At 47.7% G+C, this 16,975-nt stretch overlaps 1 protein-coding gene across 1 annotated transcript in view; it reads left to right on the top strand.

The window, feature by feature from the left end:
- The first annotated feature begins 273 nt into the window (after positions 1–273).
- Positions 274–16,975, top strand: part of LOC147727762 (C-X-C motif chemokine 10-like) — a 52,105-nt gene continuing 35,403 nt past the window's right edge. Inside the window, exons 1-2 of the mRNA XM_086961775.1 lie at positions 274–478; positions 4,471–4,600. Of these exons, the coding sequence (XP_086817901.1) occupies positions 415–478; positions 4,471–4,600 (194 nt within the window). The 5' untranslated portion in view covers positions 274–414. The remainder of the gene's footprint in view (positions 479–4,470; positions 4,601–16,975) is intronic.

Here is a 16,975-nt window from a genome sequence, read left to right on the forward strand (position 1 = left end):
CTAGTGAAGTAGACATCGAGAAATGTTGGAAGTATGACGTAATATGTGGAATTACCAGGGGATTTTCGCTAAGGAAACTCCCTGCACTCCTCGGATGCTTTGCCTCGAGAGGTGAGCATGTCGTCATAGAACCTTCGAGACGGAGCCGCAGGTGCTGCTGGGTGATGCTGAGGGACAGCGGCCCAATCTTCAAAGCAGGCATTGTCATGGCGAAGAATGGGAAAATCCCCCGGCTCCCGCTCGATTATAAATGAATTACCGTGTGTGGCGGTCTCTTTCTTAGCTGTCACTGAGACATAGAGTAGTGTTCGCCACTACGATCAGTTCTGCCGAGCACTTTCAGGAAGTGACAGCGTGTTTGGAAAATTGCGTTTTAGACTTTTCAGATACTTTGCTGGAGAAGACAGGATAACCATGATGGCGAAGACCCTTGTCCTGGTCTTTGCCGTCGCACTGTCTACCTGTGTGCTTGTACAAGGTAGGTCACTGTTTGACTTCACGCTCTCCCTTCCTCTCTTTGTACGCGACTTTTTTTATTTGCTTCTAAAACTGTAGAACTGTCCTGTGCAGACGGTGGTGTGATGGAGGTTCCAGGGAAAGTGCAGTTGGGGACTTAGGTCACTGTGCAGTCTGCATAGTAAATGTTAGCATTAGTCCCTTCTACAGCCTGTCGGATGTCGAGGTCCATTGGAGAACTTCTGCTAGGTGGAGTCCTGTTCACAAAATATCAAGGTTGTATTTATTATTAATTAAAGGTAGTTATGGAGCAAAACCTACCAATAGGGATAACACCAAAAGACCATTAAAATCCCCAGTGCAATAATCACTCCTGCTGGTAAATTCAGCAAGACCCACACAACCTCTCACATGCTGCAGAGAAGAAGATCGAGGAGAGATGGCGGCTGGCGGTATTCAGGTAAGTGCTTTTATTTATTTTTGTATTCCCCTCATCTGCTCCCCTCCCTGCCACACCACCCCCGTTCCGTAGCAGCCGCTACTGGTAACAAGGAGAAATTATGATATTTCTCCCCGTTACACCTCTCTCTGATAGGAGCACAATTATTGTGCAAACACAGCATTACTGCCTTTAGTAAATCTAGGTGTGTGTTAAAATACATGAGTGGATGCATGGAAATGCACATGCTCCACTCATACAACTTGTAACCGATGACGTGTACACACCGCAGCACAAGGTGCTTTGTTGTGTCACTTTTTGTTTTAAAGCCATGCAAGGCAGTGCAAATTGGCCCTTGCGTGGCTTATCAAATCTTAACTAGCATTTTCTACACAATGGAAAAGGTTAGTAAATTTGGGCAAAAATATTCAAAACACAGAAGACTGCAAATCACTCCTTTTCTGAGGTGGACCTTCTATTTTGAACTCTTTCTCAGAAGACATAAAAAAGGTCAGAGAATCTGCTACTGTTCTGCAAAAACACATTTAAAAATAAACCTGCTTTAAGTCTATTGAGACCAGTAACCTCTTTTTATCTTCTTAGATTTCCTCATCTTCTTTTTTTCATCCTCTCTGCCTGGTGCTTCCTCTGTTCTCCCCTCACTTTTACTTACTTTCTCAGCTGCTTGTTCCATAATTCTCTTGATATATCTTCTGCTCCCTCTAAATTTCCTCTTCACTCAATTCAAAGCTTAATTTAATCGCCGACTGTTCGCTCTATGCTCTACTTTACCCAATGCACCTTCTCCTTAATTCATCTTGTTTTAATCTTCTTGGTTTCACATTGCTTTAGCATTTTGATCCCATTATCCTAGTCCTAATGGTTCTTTTGTTCATAGTTTGGCAACTTAGTTTCTCATTGTTCTTATTTACCTACACTTTCTCCTTCTCAAAACTTTACTCATATTGTTTTTTGCCTATAATAATTTTTTGTTTTCACCTGTTTCTTGCATTGATGTTTTACCAGTTCTCTGCAAGGGATGTTCTCTATCGCTGTTGATGTTCTATGTACAGAACTTTGACACACCTGATTTCCTGATAGAGGAGCACTATATGAAAATGCAATTTTAATATGAAGGCCTTATTTTGTGAGATAAATGTGGTAAATTTGAAAAGACTACTTACCCAGTCCTGGGGGTTTATGGGAAACCCCCAATTTCCAAAGACAAAGCCTGGAATACAAGGGGTCTTCCAGGTGTGACAGTTGCACGTTTTATGAGACATAAATAAGTTCTGTGTGCCTTTTACAGAAAAGAAGGAGCTTCCGACCTTGACACATCTATTCACTCCACAACAAGAATGCATTCTGGGTTTCATATTTACAGTATGCGCTTAGTGCCAATGTGTACAGCTTGGACTACTTTACACAACCGATTATTACCTAAAAACAACCAATTTTCATCAGAATTACAATTTAAAATACAAAACAAAAATCCAAAGCATATTATTGTTACACATTTTACCATGTTTTCAGCTAGCAAATCAGTTTCTAATTTACACTATAGGGAGTTCTTCTTGTATGTGGTGTTGCAGAAGGCTGGGCTTCGACCTCCCTTCAGTGCACTTGTTGGACCCCTTTATCCCAACCCCACCTCCCAGGTCCAGGTGAACTGTCTGTGCCATTCTGGTCTACAGAGGCCCCTGCCAGGCCAGCCCCTCTCTCCAGTCTTATTTGCCTTGGCGATTGTGCCCCTGGCGCATCTCATCTGCTGTTATGCCCATATTCAGGTGTGTCGTGGGACAGGGGGCTGTTGGAGCACATCGCGCTCCACGCCAGTGACAGTTTGATGTTCTTGGCTGACCCACAGACCTTGGGTCCACGTTGAATGGATAAATTGCGGCTGTTTGTTGAAACGTCTGGAACACAGGTGAAGGAACCTAAATCCCTGCTGGTGCCCATTTCTGGTCCTGGTAGCCCGCGTTCTTGGTGCACCACCTGCCCTTCAAGTACTTAGGTGTTTATGTTTCCCACTTTCCGGACTTGGCCTGGAGCCTTAACCTGACCCCCCTGCTTAACCGAATGAATGAGGGCTTGCAGTAGTGGAGTTGCCTGCCATTAAATGTCCTTGGGAGAGTTGCCCTTTTTAAAATGATGGTCTTACCCCATTTTCTTTATATGTTTTCGAATTTTCACCACCCTATCCCCAGATAATGGTTCCAAGCCCTGGCTTTGAAGGTCAACACATTTCTCTGGGCTGGGAGACACGCTCAGGTGGCATTCGTTAATGGCCGCCATTCCCCCTAGGATGGAGAGATGGGTACGGAGGACCGTTTTTTGGTATTACCTGGCCTTGCAGATGGTCGCTGTTAATGACTGGCTCATGGGGGGTGGAGCTGGCTTTGCTGGGCCTAGATGGGCTGCTGGGCCTGCTTTACAGGAACCCGATTCCCCATACTGTACCTGAGTGATGCTATTGTGTTGGAGAGTGGCACTCTATTTTATAGAAAGGTACCACAAACTCACTGCATTGACTCCACTGTGGCAAGGGACGTGGTTGCATCACACTGCTGGACTGGATGACTTTACCCAATGGGATAGAATAGGTATCTCCCACTTTGGGGCTGTCTGGGCGGGCAGTGGCGTACACATTTTCCAGGCGCTGCATGAACGATACCAGCTCTCCCGCACCCAATTCCATAAATATCTGCAACTGCGGTATGCCCTATCGACTAATATTCCCCCAGATGCTCATAACCCAGAATTTAGCCCACTTGAGTCTAAACTGTTGATGGGGAAGCTGGATAAGGGAGCCCTTTCCCGAATCTACAGTTCCCTAGTCATTATTGTTCCAGCCAGCTTTCTTGGGCTGCGTAGGAGATGGAAGGTCTGAGTGCGTGAGCTCGAGGATGAGGAATGGCACCAGGCTAAAATGGGCCACAGGGAATTGCCTATCCCCACTTGATCCAGCTCAACTACCTCCATATTGCATACTTGACTCCTCAACTCCTTCATCAGATTGGGAGGTGTCCCAGGCTTGCTGTGCCCAGTGTTTATTACAGGAGGTGGACTTCTTCCACATGGTATCCTCCTGTACAGAATTGGTTCCCTTTTGGGAGGGGCTCCAAAAGAAACTTTCCCCAATTCTGGGCCAATGAATCAACCTGACTCCAAGGATTGATCTGCTGGGACTGTTGGAAGGCGTGAGTGGGCAGAGGATGGAATGCGCTTTCATCGGGGTGGCGACTCTGGTGGTCAAGTGGGACAGAGCCTGCCATTGGAAGTCCCAGACCCACCAGCCAGTGGTGGAGGAGAGGGGGGGGGGTGGATTGGTGTGTCCACCAGCAGCACCCCATCTATGATGCCAGAGGCTGCCCCTGCAAACATGAGAAGATTTTGGGCAGATGGAGGGCTTATTATGGACTGGATGTGGGGATCAATTAATTTTTTTTAATGTAATGTCAATGTTATGTCAATTGGTGGATGGGGCCATGTTTGTGTTCATGTTGTAAAATCAATAAAAATGAGTTATCAGAAATTATTTTGAGTTCTTACAGTTCAGTATTTCCTGTTTTCAGGGATGTCAATCGCAGGCTATGGGCAGAGGTGTATTTGTGGCAAGAAGAAAGCCACACGTTTTCCGTCAGGACGTGTTGTGAAACTGGAGATTTATCCAGAGTCTCACAGATGCACTCAAAAAGAAGTTATGTAAGTATTGTATTGTGGATGATCTGCATTAATTGACAATCATTCATCCGACACCATCATCATTAAGGCAATTGTTTCCTCTTGGTCAGTCCCAGCTGTACCTGCAGGGGTCTCCAAACTGGTCCTGGAGGGCCGGATCCATGCCAGATTTTTTTAAATAACTATATGTATCTCAATGGGGATATCAAAAAAATCTGGCATGGATCCGCCCTCCAGGACCGGTTTGGAGACCCCTGCGGAGAGGAACCAATGTCATTGTTCCACAGAAGGTACCAAAAATTTCCCTGGGCGTGGGGGTCATTATTTACATTTTTAAGTTTGTTACCACCAGGTTATCCCTGGTGATGATGGACAGAAAAAAAGGACATCTGCCTGCCAAACTTGGGTGGGCGGTATGATTGCCTTACTTTGACAGCCAGCACCCTGTCAGGCTGCTGGAGTGAGTTGTCTGTCGACAAAGCCAATGGGGCACACTGACGGGAAGTTGATGGTATACCCAACTCACAATAGAGCGGGTCAACCGATAGCTTGGCAGACAATACAGTCTATGACATTTGTGACAGAATACCCTACTCGTCAAACTGAACAGAAGGTGCATAATTGGTATTGTAATAGCGGAGAATAGTTGGATTGTTTATTTAAAGTTTTCGAAAACCCATTCTCTTTGTGTAAGGATATTTGTTGTGAGAAGATAACACTAAAGATACAGTGTAAAGGATGGAATTGTCTGATTAATCATATAAGTTATCCCTAGGGCATGCTGAAGAGGCTGTTCTCATTGGATGAGGAGGCTTCAGGCACAACTTGTGGAATGCTTTATCCTTAACAACCTCATTTTACTCCGGTAAGATGATACTACCAGGGTGGACTCAACGGATGTATGACATTACAACGCATGCTTTTACCACGCATGCTGTTACGACGCAGTTTTTACAACGCATGCTGTTACAACGCATGGCGCTTAGGGGTGCTGGATAGTGAATAGTTTAATTTACTATTCCAACTCCAGTCCCCGTGGATAGCAGGGAAGGTGTTGGATAGTAAATTAAATCTATTCCCTATCCTATAGCGCCCCCCAGCGCAATGCGTTGTAATGACATGCGTTGTAATAGTTACGCCGTAAAGGCACTGGGTGGTAAAAGTTGCGTTGTAAAGGATGTTTCCCGGACTCAACCTCTCTGAGAGGGAGCCCTCATTCCTCAATAAATCATACCTCGATGGTAGCTGGGATCTATATGAGCAAAAATACCTTGAGGTAGACCTAAAGGAACTACCTTTAATAGAAGGTACCTCAGATATGGATAAAAAGAAAATGGATGGCATTGAGCACAGTGCCCCTTACATCCTATATAGTGCCAACATGTTTCTGTTCTCTCTAGAGCCTAGAAACAGGTCAGGGGCATTCATCAGGGTGTATAAAGCATCCCTTACTGAATTTACTTCCTTCATACATGGTAAGAAGGATTCCACAGGAAAACTAAAGACAACCTAGGGGATTTAAAAATGAAATACATGAGACATATAATCTAATCAATCAATCAATCAATCAATCAGTGACACTTATAAAGCGCGCTACATACCCGTAGGGTCTCAAGGCGCTGGGGGGGGGGGGGGGGGGGGGGGGTGCCGCTACTGCTCGAACAGCCAGGTCTTCAGCTTCTTCCTGAAGGAGAGGTGGTCTTGGGTCAGGCGCAGGTCGGTTGGGAGGGAGTTCCAGGTTTTGGCGGCCAAGTAGGAGAAGGACCTTCCTCCTGTAGTCGCTCTTCGGATGCGGGGGACGGCGGCGAGGGCGTGGTTGGCTGATCGGAGGTGGCGTTTGGGAGCGTAGAAGTTGACTCGGCTGTTGAGGTAGCTCGGGCCTTGGTCGTGTAGGGCTTTGTGTGCGTGGGTGAGGAGGCGGAAGGTGATTCTTTTGTTGACGGGGAGCCAGTGAAGGTCTCTCCGATGTCCGGAGATGTGGCTGGTTCGTGGGATGTCGAGGATGAGTCTGGCTGAGGCGTTCTGGATCCGCTGGAGTCTCTTTTGGAGCTTGGCGGTGGTACCGGCGTAGAGGGCGTTGCCGTAGTCCAGTCGGCTGGTGACGAGGGCCTGGGTGACGGTCTTCCTGGTCTCGGTGGGGATCCACCAGAAGATCTTCCGTAGCATGCGTAGGATGTTGAAGCACGCCGAGGAGACGTTGTTGACTTGCCTGGTCATGGAGAGGGAGGAGTCCAGGATGAAGCCCAGGTTGCGTGCATGGTCTGTCGGTTTGGGTGCGGTGCCCAGGGCGGGAGGCCACCAGGAGTCGTCCCAGGCGGAGGGTGAGGAGCCCAGGATGAGGACCTCCGTCTTGTCCGAGTTCAGTTTCAGGCGGCTGGTCGTCATCCACTCGGCTACCTCTTTCATCCCTTCGTGCAGGTTGGCTCTGGCGGCGGCGGGGTCGTTGGTCAGGGAGAGGATCAGCTGGGCGTCGTCGGCGTAGGAGATTATGCTGAGGTTGTGTTTGCGTGCGATGGCCGCGAGGGGGCTCATGTAGACGTTGAAGAGGGTGGGGCTCAGAGATGATCCTTGGGGGACGCCGCAGATGACTTCGGAGGCCTCTGACTTGTACGGTGGTAGGCGGACTCTCTGTGTTGTTCCGTCGAGGAAGGAGATGATCCATTCCAGCGCCTTGTCCTGGATTCCGATGTTGCTGAGGCGCCGTACTAGGGTGCGGTGGCAGACCGTGTCGAATGCCGCGGAGAGGTCTAGGAGGATGAGGGCCGCTGTTTCTCCATTGTCCATCAGGGCTCGGATGTCATCGGTGGCGGCGATGAGGGCGGTCTCGGTGCTGTGGTTGGCTCGGAATCCGGACTGTGAGGGGTCGAGGGATCCGTTCGTCTCGAGGAAGGCGGCCATCTGCTTGTTGACGGTCTTCTCGATGACTTTGGCTGGAAACGGGAGGAGCGAGATGGGGCGGTAATTCTTGAGGTCGGTGGGGTCCGCTGTTGGTTTCTTGAGTAGAGCGCTGAGTTCGGCGTGTTTCTAGCTCTCAGGGAAGATGGTGGTGTCGAAGGATGTGTTGATGATGTCTCGCAGGTGGGGTGCGATGACAGCGTCGGCCTTGTTGAAGACGTGGTGAGGGCAGGGGTCGGTCGGTGATCCGGAGTGGATGGAGTTCATCGTGCGGATGGTGTCTTCGGTGCTGATCGGGGTCCAGGCGTGGAGGGTGGTGGTGGGGGGTGGTTGTTCGGTCATGGTGTGCGTTGGTTGGTTGTCGAAGCTGCTGTGTATGTCCGCGATCTTGTTGTGGAAGTATGAAGCGAGGGAGTTGCAGAGGTCTTGCGATGGGGTGATGTCGTTGTTTCCTGCGCTGGGGTTGGAAAGCTCTTTCACGATGTTGAAGAGTTCCTTGCAGTTGTGTGCGTTGTTGTCCAAACGGTCCTTGAATGCTGTTTTCTTGGCGGCGCGGATCAGCTGGTGGTGTTTCCGGGTGGCAAGTTTGAAGGTGGTCCTGTTGTCCGGTGTCGGTTCCCTTCTCCAGACTTTCTCGAGGGCTCGGCAGTTCTTCTTGGAGCTCTTGAGTTCGTCGGTGAACCATGGGGCCTTCTTGCTGCCGGGTCTGCTAGGCGGGGTCCTCAGTGGGGCGAGTTCGTCCGCGCAGTTGCTGATCTACTTCGTGAAGTTGTCGGCGGCCTGGCTGGGGTTCGCTGAGCTGGCAGGAGGGTGCTGGCTCAGGGAGGTGGCGAGCTGGTCTGCTGTGATCTTGTTCCAGCTTCTGCGGGCGGCCTGTTGCTGGTGTTGGTGGGTCGTCGTTCTCTTGAAGGTGAAGTGGACGCAGCTGTGGTCCGTCCATTGAAGCTCTGTGGCGTGGCTGAAGTCGATGTCTGTGCTGGAAGAGAAGACTGCGTCGAGTGTGTGTCCGGCGAGGTGGGTGGAGGTGGACACCAGTTGCTTGAGTCCCAGGTTGGCGAGGTTGTCGAGCAGGGTGCTGGTGTTGCGGTCGTTGTTGTTCTCCAGGTGGAAGTTGAGGTCCCCCAGGAGGATGTAGTCAGCGGAGGGGAGGGCATGCGGGCTGACGAAGTCGGCGATGTCCTCGCTGAATTGCGTGCGTGGTCCAGGGGGTCGGTAGATCAGGGTGCCTCTGAGGGTGGTCTTCGGGTTGGTGTGGATCTGGAAATGCAGGTGTTCGGCGCTGGTCAGGGTGTTGTCGATGCTGGTCGTGAGACGGATGGTGCTCCTGTGGATGATGGCGATGCCTCCTCCCATCTGGTTGGCGTTTCGGTCCCTCACAATAAAAAATGAATGCTTGCTAGCTGTTCATGCCAGTGACAGGCTTAATGATAGGCACTTCTGACACAAAGGTGACACCCCAAAAACACACATGAAGCAGCACTCGTGAATAGCGGAGAGTGACAAAGTACATTCATACTCTAAAATGTCCTACCCTAATAGTGGTTAATTCCAGGTTCATGGTCTGGGTGGAGATTGGTAATACTGGAGGCACACACAACAACAAATTTAAGAATAGATGGCCGTGAAGAAATTGTCCAAAAGCCTCATCTATTCACAATGAAATCTGTCAAGAAGCACAATTCCCAGTGAGGGACACACTTACTTTGTCAAGGAGATTGCCCAGAGAACAGTGGGGCATATTAGCAAGAACCTCGTTAAAATTATTGCCGTTTTAGCGGCAGGAAACTGCCACTAAAACGGCAATAATGGGCTTGCTAATATGTGTTACAGAATTCCAATAGAAGCCCAGGTTAGATGTCATGCACATCTAACTTGGACTTCTATTGGAATTCTATAACCCATATTAGCAAGCCCATTATTGCCATTTTAGCGGCAGTTTCCTGCCGCTAAAACTGCGATAATTTTAACAAGGTTCTTGCTAATATGCACCATAATCCCCAGAAGCAGCTTCCTTGAAGCAAGCCACTTGATCTAGTGTAGTGTAAACATACCTCTGTAAGAAGGCTGTAGCTATATACCGTGCAGCAGGCGCAGTGGCACCAGGGCCCAGAGAGTGAAGAGCCCAGTGCGCCCCTGTTATGGTTGTCTTTAATTTGCCAATTCGGGGGGTGCAGAGCTATTTCCTTCCTTTCACCGGGACTCATAACTCCCTAGCTGCTCCAAGCGACTGTTAGGTTTAGGCTCAAATGATCATTAAAGCAGAATTAATTATTATTAATTTAAAACAGGCAATTCTTTAGGGGCCTGTAACAGGAGAGCATTGTAGACCCCGATAATTTGTCATTAGTTCAATAGAAAGACGACAACCATACTATTGTACAATCCACCAATAACACATGCCTGCTGGTGGGTCTCGAGACTGAACTTCTTAATTGGGTGAAAAAAGTCTGCCAAAGGCAAACGAACAACCATTTGATTAATGATTTAATGAAAAGTTGTACAGGTTAACATAATGATATACATGAATAAAAACAGCACCCTGGTCTCAAGAGACAGATCACACATTCTAATTGTGGCAAGTAACATGTTGTTATCTAAAGTCACAATTAATTTTGTTGGCTCCAGGTTTTCAAAAGTATTCCACAGTTTCAGCCTCTAAAGCTGGATTGGAGCCTTCCTCAGAGAAATGTATACAACCAATACTTTCAAGTACAAGGAAAGAATTTCACTCATGGCATACCCAGGAACAAAGAATGGGAGCTCAAATCTAAGCTTGAAAGCGAATTTGAAACTTCCTAACATCAATAAATCTGCTTACTACACATGTTTAAACAGAATCTGCCATCTAGTGCTATTTATGTCTGTAAGGACAATATGACCCACAATCCCCCTTCGTGTGATCATAGATGTACACTTTGGGCAGAGCTTAGGTGTCTGTCACTGGATACAGGGAGCTTTTTGCCCCACTTTTCAAGCACAGTGGAGGTAAAGTATAATTAGGTCTAACTCGTTGTAAATGTAAATGTGAATGTATTGCGATTTATATAGCGCACGTATCACCCGAAGGCATCAAGGCGCTTGCCTTGGGAACCCGTCCTGGTATTCCCCTGTGAGATAACAGTGGCTCAAAATTGGCTAGGCAGTTAAACATGTTTCCATAATCCTGTCGATGTCGCTTTACGGGTGATAATGCATTTTATTGGGAATTTTCACATAAATGTTATTTCTGCGCCTTCAAATGTTTCACACTTATACTGATTTTGCTCCAAGGATGATTTGTCTGCACACTCCTGTTGATTTATCACAAATCACGATTTTGTATGTAATTATGATTTTGCACATAATTATATTTTTACACCTCAACGTTTTGTGACATCTGAAAGTATTTTCCCACTCATGTTGATTTTTGCACCAGTGGTTATTTTGCAGCTGCACATCCCTGCTTTTAAAATGTGATTTAGCGCCAAATCGGATTTTTGCTCCTACAGGTATTTTCACGTTTTAGCTGAAGTTACAGCAAGGGCGAATTATTTGTGTGTATATGTGTTTCTGCAACAGAATTTGATTTGCACTCTCTGAGTGTTTCTAAAGTCCATCTGGTGTTGTATCAGTATTCTTCACCTACATGAGATTCTCAACCTAACTGTGAATTTACTCCAAATGTACAATTCTGCTTACTGTGTCCTTGCACATAAATGTGGTTTGTGCTCCAAAATGTTTTCTACACTCAAGATGCTCTTATCCCAAGGGTGAGTTTTCATGTCAATGTGCAGACAACAAAATGTGATGTCATATAGAGGCACGCCTTTTTTGTCAAATGTGACATTTTGTGGGAAACATCCTTTACAACGAAACTTTTACGACGCAAAGCTATTACTACACAGGTTTTACTACGCATACCTTTACAACGCATTACACTGGGGGGCGCTCTAGGATAGGGAATAAGTTTAATTTACTATCCAACACCCCACATTTTGCTAGTGGATTTTTGCAACTACATGTGATTTTTGTACCTAAATATGTGTTTGCTCTTAAAGGTATTTTCAGTCTCTTTTTGATGTGTCACCTATGGTGATTTTGCACTTAATTGTTTTTGTAATCCTAAAACTTCTTTGTGCTCCAGCAAGAGTGTTAACAATCCTCTTGATATTTCACCTAGGCATGAATTGGGTTCCTAAAGGTTTTTAACACTTATGATGTTGCATAAATAATGATTTTGTGACTATAAAGTGATTTTGCACCTAAATCTGACTTTGTTTATAATTCATTGCACCACAGTACTGTCTCCTTTGCACCAAGAGTGACTTTGCAACTAAAACTAGTTTGCGCCGAAACATAATCATTACACCTACATTTGATTTTGCACATCCTTTTAATTTGTGCTCCTAAATGTTTATCCCACTCGCTTGCTCATATTCCACCAAGGGTGAGTTTGTGATAGCAACCAAATGTGAGGTCAAACTGACAACCACGTTTGACTCCTAATGTGACATCTCACCACTGAGTTTTCTCGTTGTACAGAGCAATGCTAAACAGCTGCTTCTTAAGATTAGGCTACATTACAACACTTCAGAGATCTGCCTTCCCTGGCTGATTGAATACCACACTCAATGCCATAAGCTCTGAGCCCCGACAACTTACCCTGAAATATTTTTTTTAGTTTAAGCTGCTTTATTGAAAATAAAGAAATATAAACATGAGTAATAAGCATATTAGATATAAATGTAAAGTTGTTTACAAATGTAGATACAATTAATGGGAAGGAAGGGAAGGGAGGGGAAGGACGGGAAGAAGGAGGAGATAATTATAACAATAACCATTGAAGATCGCATAGGGATATGCATTATATAATCCAACATAGATAAAATAAACAAGAGATATAAAGAATAAATTAGTTTAGCCAAAAAGAGCAGAGATTATACAATTCACATTGTATTAAAATGTTGCAAACGGGCAAAATTAACCTGATTTCGAGCCGAGAGATCTAAGAAATCAGTTAAGGGAAACCAAATAATTGTCTGTTCACATATGGTTTACATGTTAAAGCAAAAGCAACATCTAGACGGTCACAATAACAAACAGTATACCACCAGGTTATAAATGAAAGATTAGTAGCACATTTTCAATTAAGAGTAATTTTCTGAATAGGTAGAGAAAACATAAGGTCAAACAATCCTGTCATATGAGAGTTTAGCAGAAGAACACCAGGCAAGCTACCCAAAAATACCAAGGATGGGAACATAGGATAGTGAAGATAAATAATGAATGTAAGTTAGGGGCATGGCTAGCCAACACCCAAGATGGCCGCACCCGGTTAGAGCTCCGGTCGGCCACCAACTGAATCTCCCCCTACATCCATTCAACTCATCCGTTTGCCCACAGCTCTGACCGCCGCTAAAACCCCTGAAGTCAAGGATCCATCCGGTCTGCCACCGGCGTAAATCTGACCCTGTTTGCCAGCACACTCGGCTTTGACATCGCTGGCCAGGAGGGGAGCGAGGTTCTGGCTGTAACGTCGCACAGCTTCTCCTGCTGCCGGCTTAGCGCATTGGAGGCAAGCTCGTTGGCCAAGGAGGGCACCCTGTGAGAGGCGGCCCCACTTACATCTGTTGTTGCTCTGAACCTGCCGAGGTCGAAGGTCCGTTCGGGCCTCCGCGAATCACCAGTGACTTCCTGAGACCCGCAGTGCTCAGGTCAACGCACCCGGTGTGCCTGCGGCGTGCGGCTGCCCGGGGTGCTCTTCCAGCGGCTAACCTTGTGGAACACGGTCGGAGGCCTCAGTAAGTTATTGCGCCCGGTACACCTCCACACGGCGCTGGAGCCCGCTGTGGAAATTGCACTCCGGTGGACGCTTTCTTCCCTTTCTGCGCTCCACGAGCGGCCAGGTGATCTCCGTGGCAGCAGACGCGGCCGCCAAGCCAACGCTCCGGCAACCCTCTTTGCGCCATGCTGTTTGGAGCCTGCTCTGGGCCCAGTGGCCCTCTGGGCTTGGGGGGCCCCCATGACTGTGTTATAGCTGTCTGGGAGCCACTCGCTGCCCTTTAGGATCGAGAGGGGCTGATAACAACCTAAGGTGAGCACAGGTTGGGTGATATATCTGCAGTACCTGAATCCTGCCCCTGAGGGCCCTGACTCCCCCATCTTGCTTTGAACTTCGAGTAGGGGTCCCGATGCAGCTGAACCGGACTCTGCTGCCTGCAATTCCGCATACCCTAGATTTGCTGTTTCCTTGGTCCAGTGGACCCCTGCCTGAGGTAGAGAGCAGGACGCAATGCGCATCGCGAGGGGCCAAGGCAGCCTCCTTGCAAAATTTGTCGAAATGTGCCCATTCCAAGCCTGATGGTGCAGAAGGAAGGCAAGATGGCGCGGAGGCGAAGCAGCAACCTGAAGGCCGGGCTCAGACGCTGCTGGACATCATGGAGGCTATCCAGGGAGTCCATTCAGCACTAGAACATAAAATTGAGACTGTCTCTATAGACATAAACCTCATCCGTACCAATCTGAGAAACATGGGGAGAGAGTCAAGGCGAACAAAGACTCTGTCACATCGCTTACACACTCCACAACACAGCTGGAGACGACGGTCAAGTAAGTGCTGGCCCAGACATCGGACCTTGAGGCTCGACTAGAAGATTATGAAGGGCGCGTGTGGAGAAATAACATGCTCATCCTGGGGGTTCCCGAGCAGGTGGAGGAGCAGGCTGCAGACCTGTTTGTTGAAGACTTAATCCAAAATCATCTGCAGCCCCGATCCCTCTCCAACTATTTCTCTGTCGAGCGCACCCACAGGGTGCCTGGAGGCTCTCCGAAGCCGGGTGCTATGCCACATCCCATCCTGACGCGGATTTTCAACTTTCACGACCGGGACCTTATCCTCCAACCTGCAAGAGTCAGACCACCCCTCAAGCATCACCTTTTTTCCAGACTTTACGTATAAGGTGCAACAGAAACGCCGCTCCTTCCTCAAAGTAAAATGGGCACTCAGGGGCCACAATTTGAAATATGCCATGCTCTTTCCAGTAAAACTGCGTGTGCAATCGGATGGTAAGTTGTTGTTTTTCCAGTCTCCAGAGGACGCCTGTGATTGGTTGGAGAGATGGCGCTTCTCCAAGGAACAAGGTCACACATCTCCAGATCAGCCTCATGGACCCGACCGCCATCTGGGAGAGGTTGACTGAGAGAACGGGATAAAGGTGTCATAAAACGTTGCCATGAACTGGGGTCTCATCCCGTCGTTCGTGTTTAGTTAAGGCACCGGCAATAGAGTGGCCCTTGACACAGTTCCTGGTTCATCGGGAGGGAGGTGTTATTTGCTTCCAAACATTGTCTGATAATCATCTTGTGTCCCCAACTGGGCACCTTAGGGTCCTATCAAGTGTTTATTCGAGGCTCAATTTTGGAGAAAGAGTTGGGAAGACATTCTGCCCAAGGCGATCGGAGCAGCATAATTTAAGCTCAGGGCTTCGAGGCCCCATGGGATTTATTCTAGGCAAATGTAATTGTTCTTTAGAGTGGGAAGGCCGAACTCTGGGGTACTTTGGTCGTGTAGCGTTCCCCACCACATGGTTCTAGTTATGGGTACACAAGCGCTCTGCAAATTGGGATGGTGGGCAGTTCTGAGTCCACGTTGCAGGGAGGCAGGGTGGGTGGGTTCCAGGGAGTTTTCCAGGGTATTCTTTTAATCTTTAATTATGTTTTTTGAGCAGTTTGTCTTTCAAGGTCACATGCAAGCTTGATGGGGTTACTGTCACGCACGATGTTCTATCCTATGCACTTCTGCTGTGTTTCTGGTGCAGTTCGGCTCACAATGTTCCCTTTATGGGCCTCTGGGTCACCCTGGATGGCTCTGCCGAATTCCTCTTGGGGGTCCTTGTGATCTGCGGTTCTCATCTCCTCCTCTGGTACTTTATCTCATTATGCACTGTTGCACTTTTGCCCCTGTGAAAAAAGGGGTTCTCAATTTCCGAAACAAATGAGTGGCGACCCCACCGCTTATGCAGCAGTGGGAGGGTTAGTCCCTCAATTTGACTGCACTATTATTATTATTATTATTAAGGGGCATTTATAGAGCGCCTGGTTACGCAAAATGCGTGTCCCCGCGCTGAACTGAAGCACTCTGAGAGAGAAGTAGGGGAGGAGCCCACTCATTTACTATACATACCTCCCAGGCTACACTCCTCCACCCTGACTGAATTAGGCCCCCACATGTTGAATCTGCCTGAAGGATACAATTTACTGGGGGGAGACTGTAACGCTGCCCTAACTGATAAATTGGATCGCTTACCACCCGACAAAGAAAACCACAAGGGAAACTCTAACCGGAATTTCTAGCAGCCATGGGACTGGTAGATGCATGGCGCACACACCACCACTCCGATAAACAATACACCTTCCACTCTGGAGTCCATGGTAGTATGTCTCGTATATACTACCTATTCTGCCAAGCCACTCAACTCTCCATGTTCGGTGAAGTCTCCTTTTTGCCCAGGGGTACCTCCGACCACTCTCCTATCCTGGCTCACGACGGTGGTGTGCCTTCTCGCTCTCGCTGCGAGATGGCTCTAAACCGATGGTATCTTAAGGTGCCGGAGATATGGGACAAGTTAATAAAGGCCACTAATGATTATTTCTAGAAAATGAGGGTTCCGTTAAATCGGATTTGACACTCTGGGAGGCATACAAGACGGTGCTCCGAGGTTGCGGGGTGGCGGCGGTTACGGGTCACAGGAAAAAGAAATGTTAGGAGTTGGAAGACATAGACCTGGAGGTGACTGGTTTCGAACGCACACTAGTCGCATCCGCCTCTCCGGACGCCTCCCACAAACTTGTGGTAAAACAAAAAGAATACAGCGATATAGCTAAAGATGTGGCTTGAGCGCACTACCATGCTATTCAGTATCATGTGTACGAGATTGGGGATAAGGCCAGTAAATTGTTGGCATGGCTGGACAAGCGAGAGTTGGCCAGTACATAGGTGGCTGATATTGTGACTCCAGATGCCGTGAGGCAATGCGACTGAAATGGGATCGCTGAGGGTTTTGCTAACCATTTTAAGTGGCTCTATGCCCCCACGTCCACTTCCACACAGGAGGAGGCAGCCAATCTACTTTCCATACTCCCACTACCAAGGTTGGACCCCCAGGATGTTGATAAGCGTGGCTTAAATCCACCTGAGCGACTTACCTCACTCATATACCATTACCATATAATAAGCCAGCCGGACATTGGAGAAGAATTAGTAATATATTTATTTGGCCATAATATTCATCTGCAGATGGGCCCCGTCAGGTCTACACCCCAGGGAGTGCACCGAGAGGACTGCCTCATCTCATCACAGCAATACATTATAACATAGCATGGCAGAGTAAAACCACGCCCAGCGTGGAAAAGTACTGGGCTCAGCAGAGGGTGAACAATGAGCTCACACACCAGGCATCTGCACCTGCAAGGGCAACATTATTATCTTTACTCCAAGGCCAAGGAGCCGAGACTGCTTCTCCA

This window comes from Lissotriton vulgaris, chromosome 3_1, assembly GCF_964263255.1.
Source record: "Lissotriton vulgaris chromosome 3_1, aLisVul1.2, whole genome shotgun sequence".
Taxonomy (NCBI): domain Eukaryota; kingdom Metazoa; phylum Chordata; class Amphibia; order Caudata; family Salamandridae; genus Lissotriton; species Lissotriton vulgaris.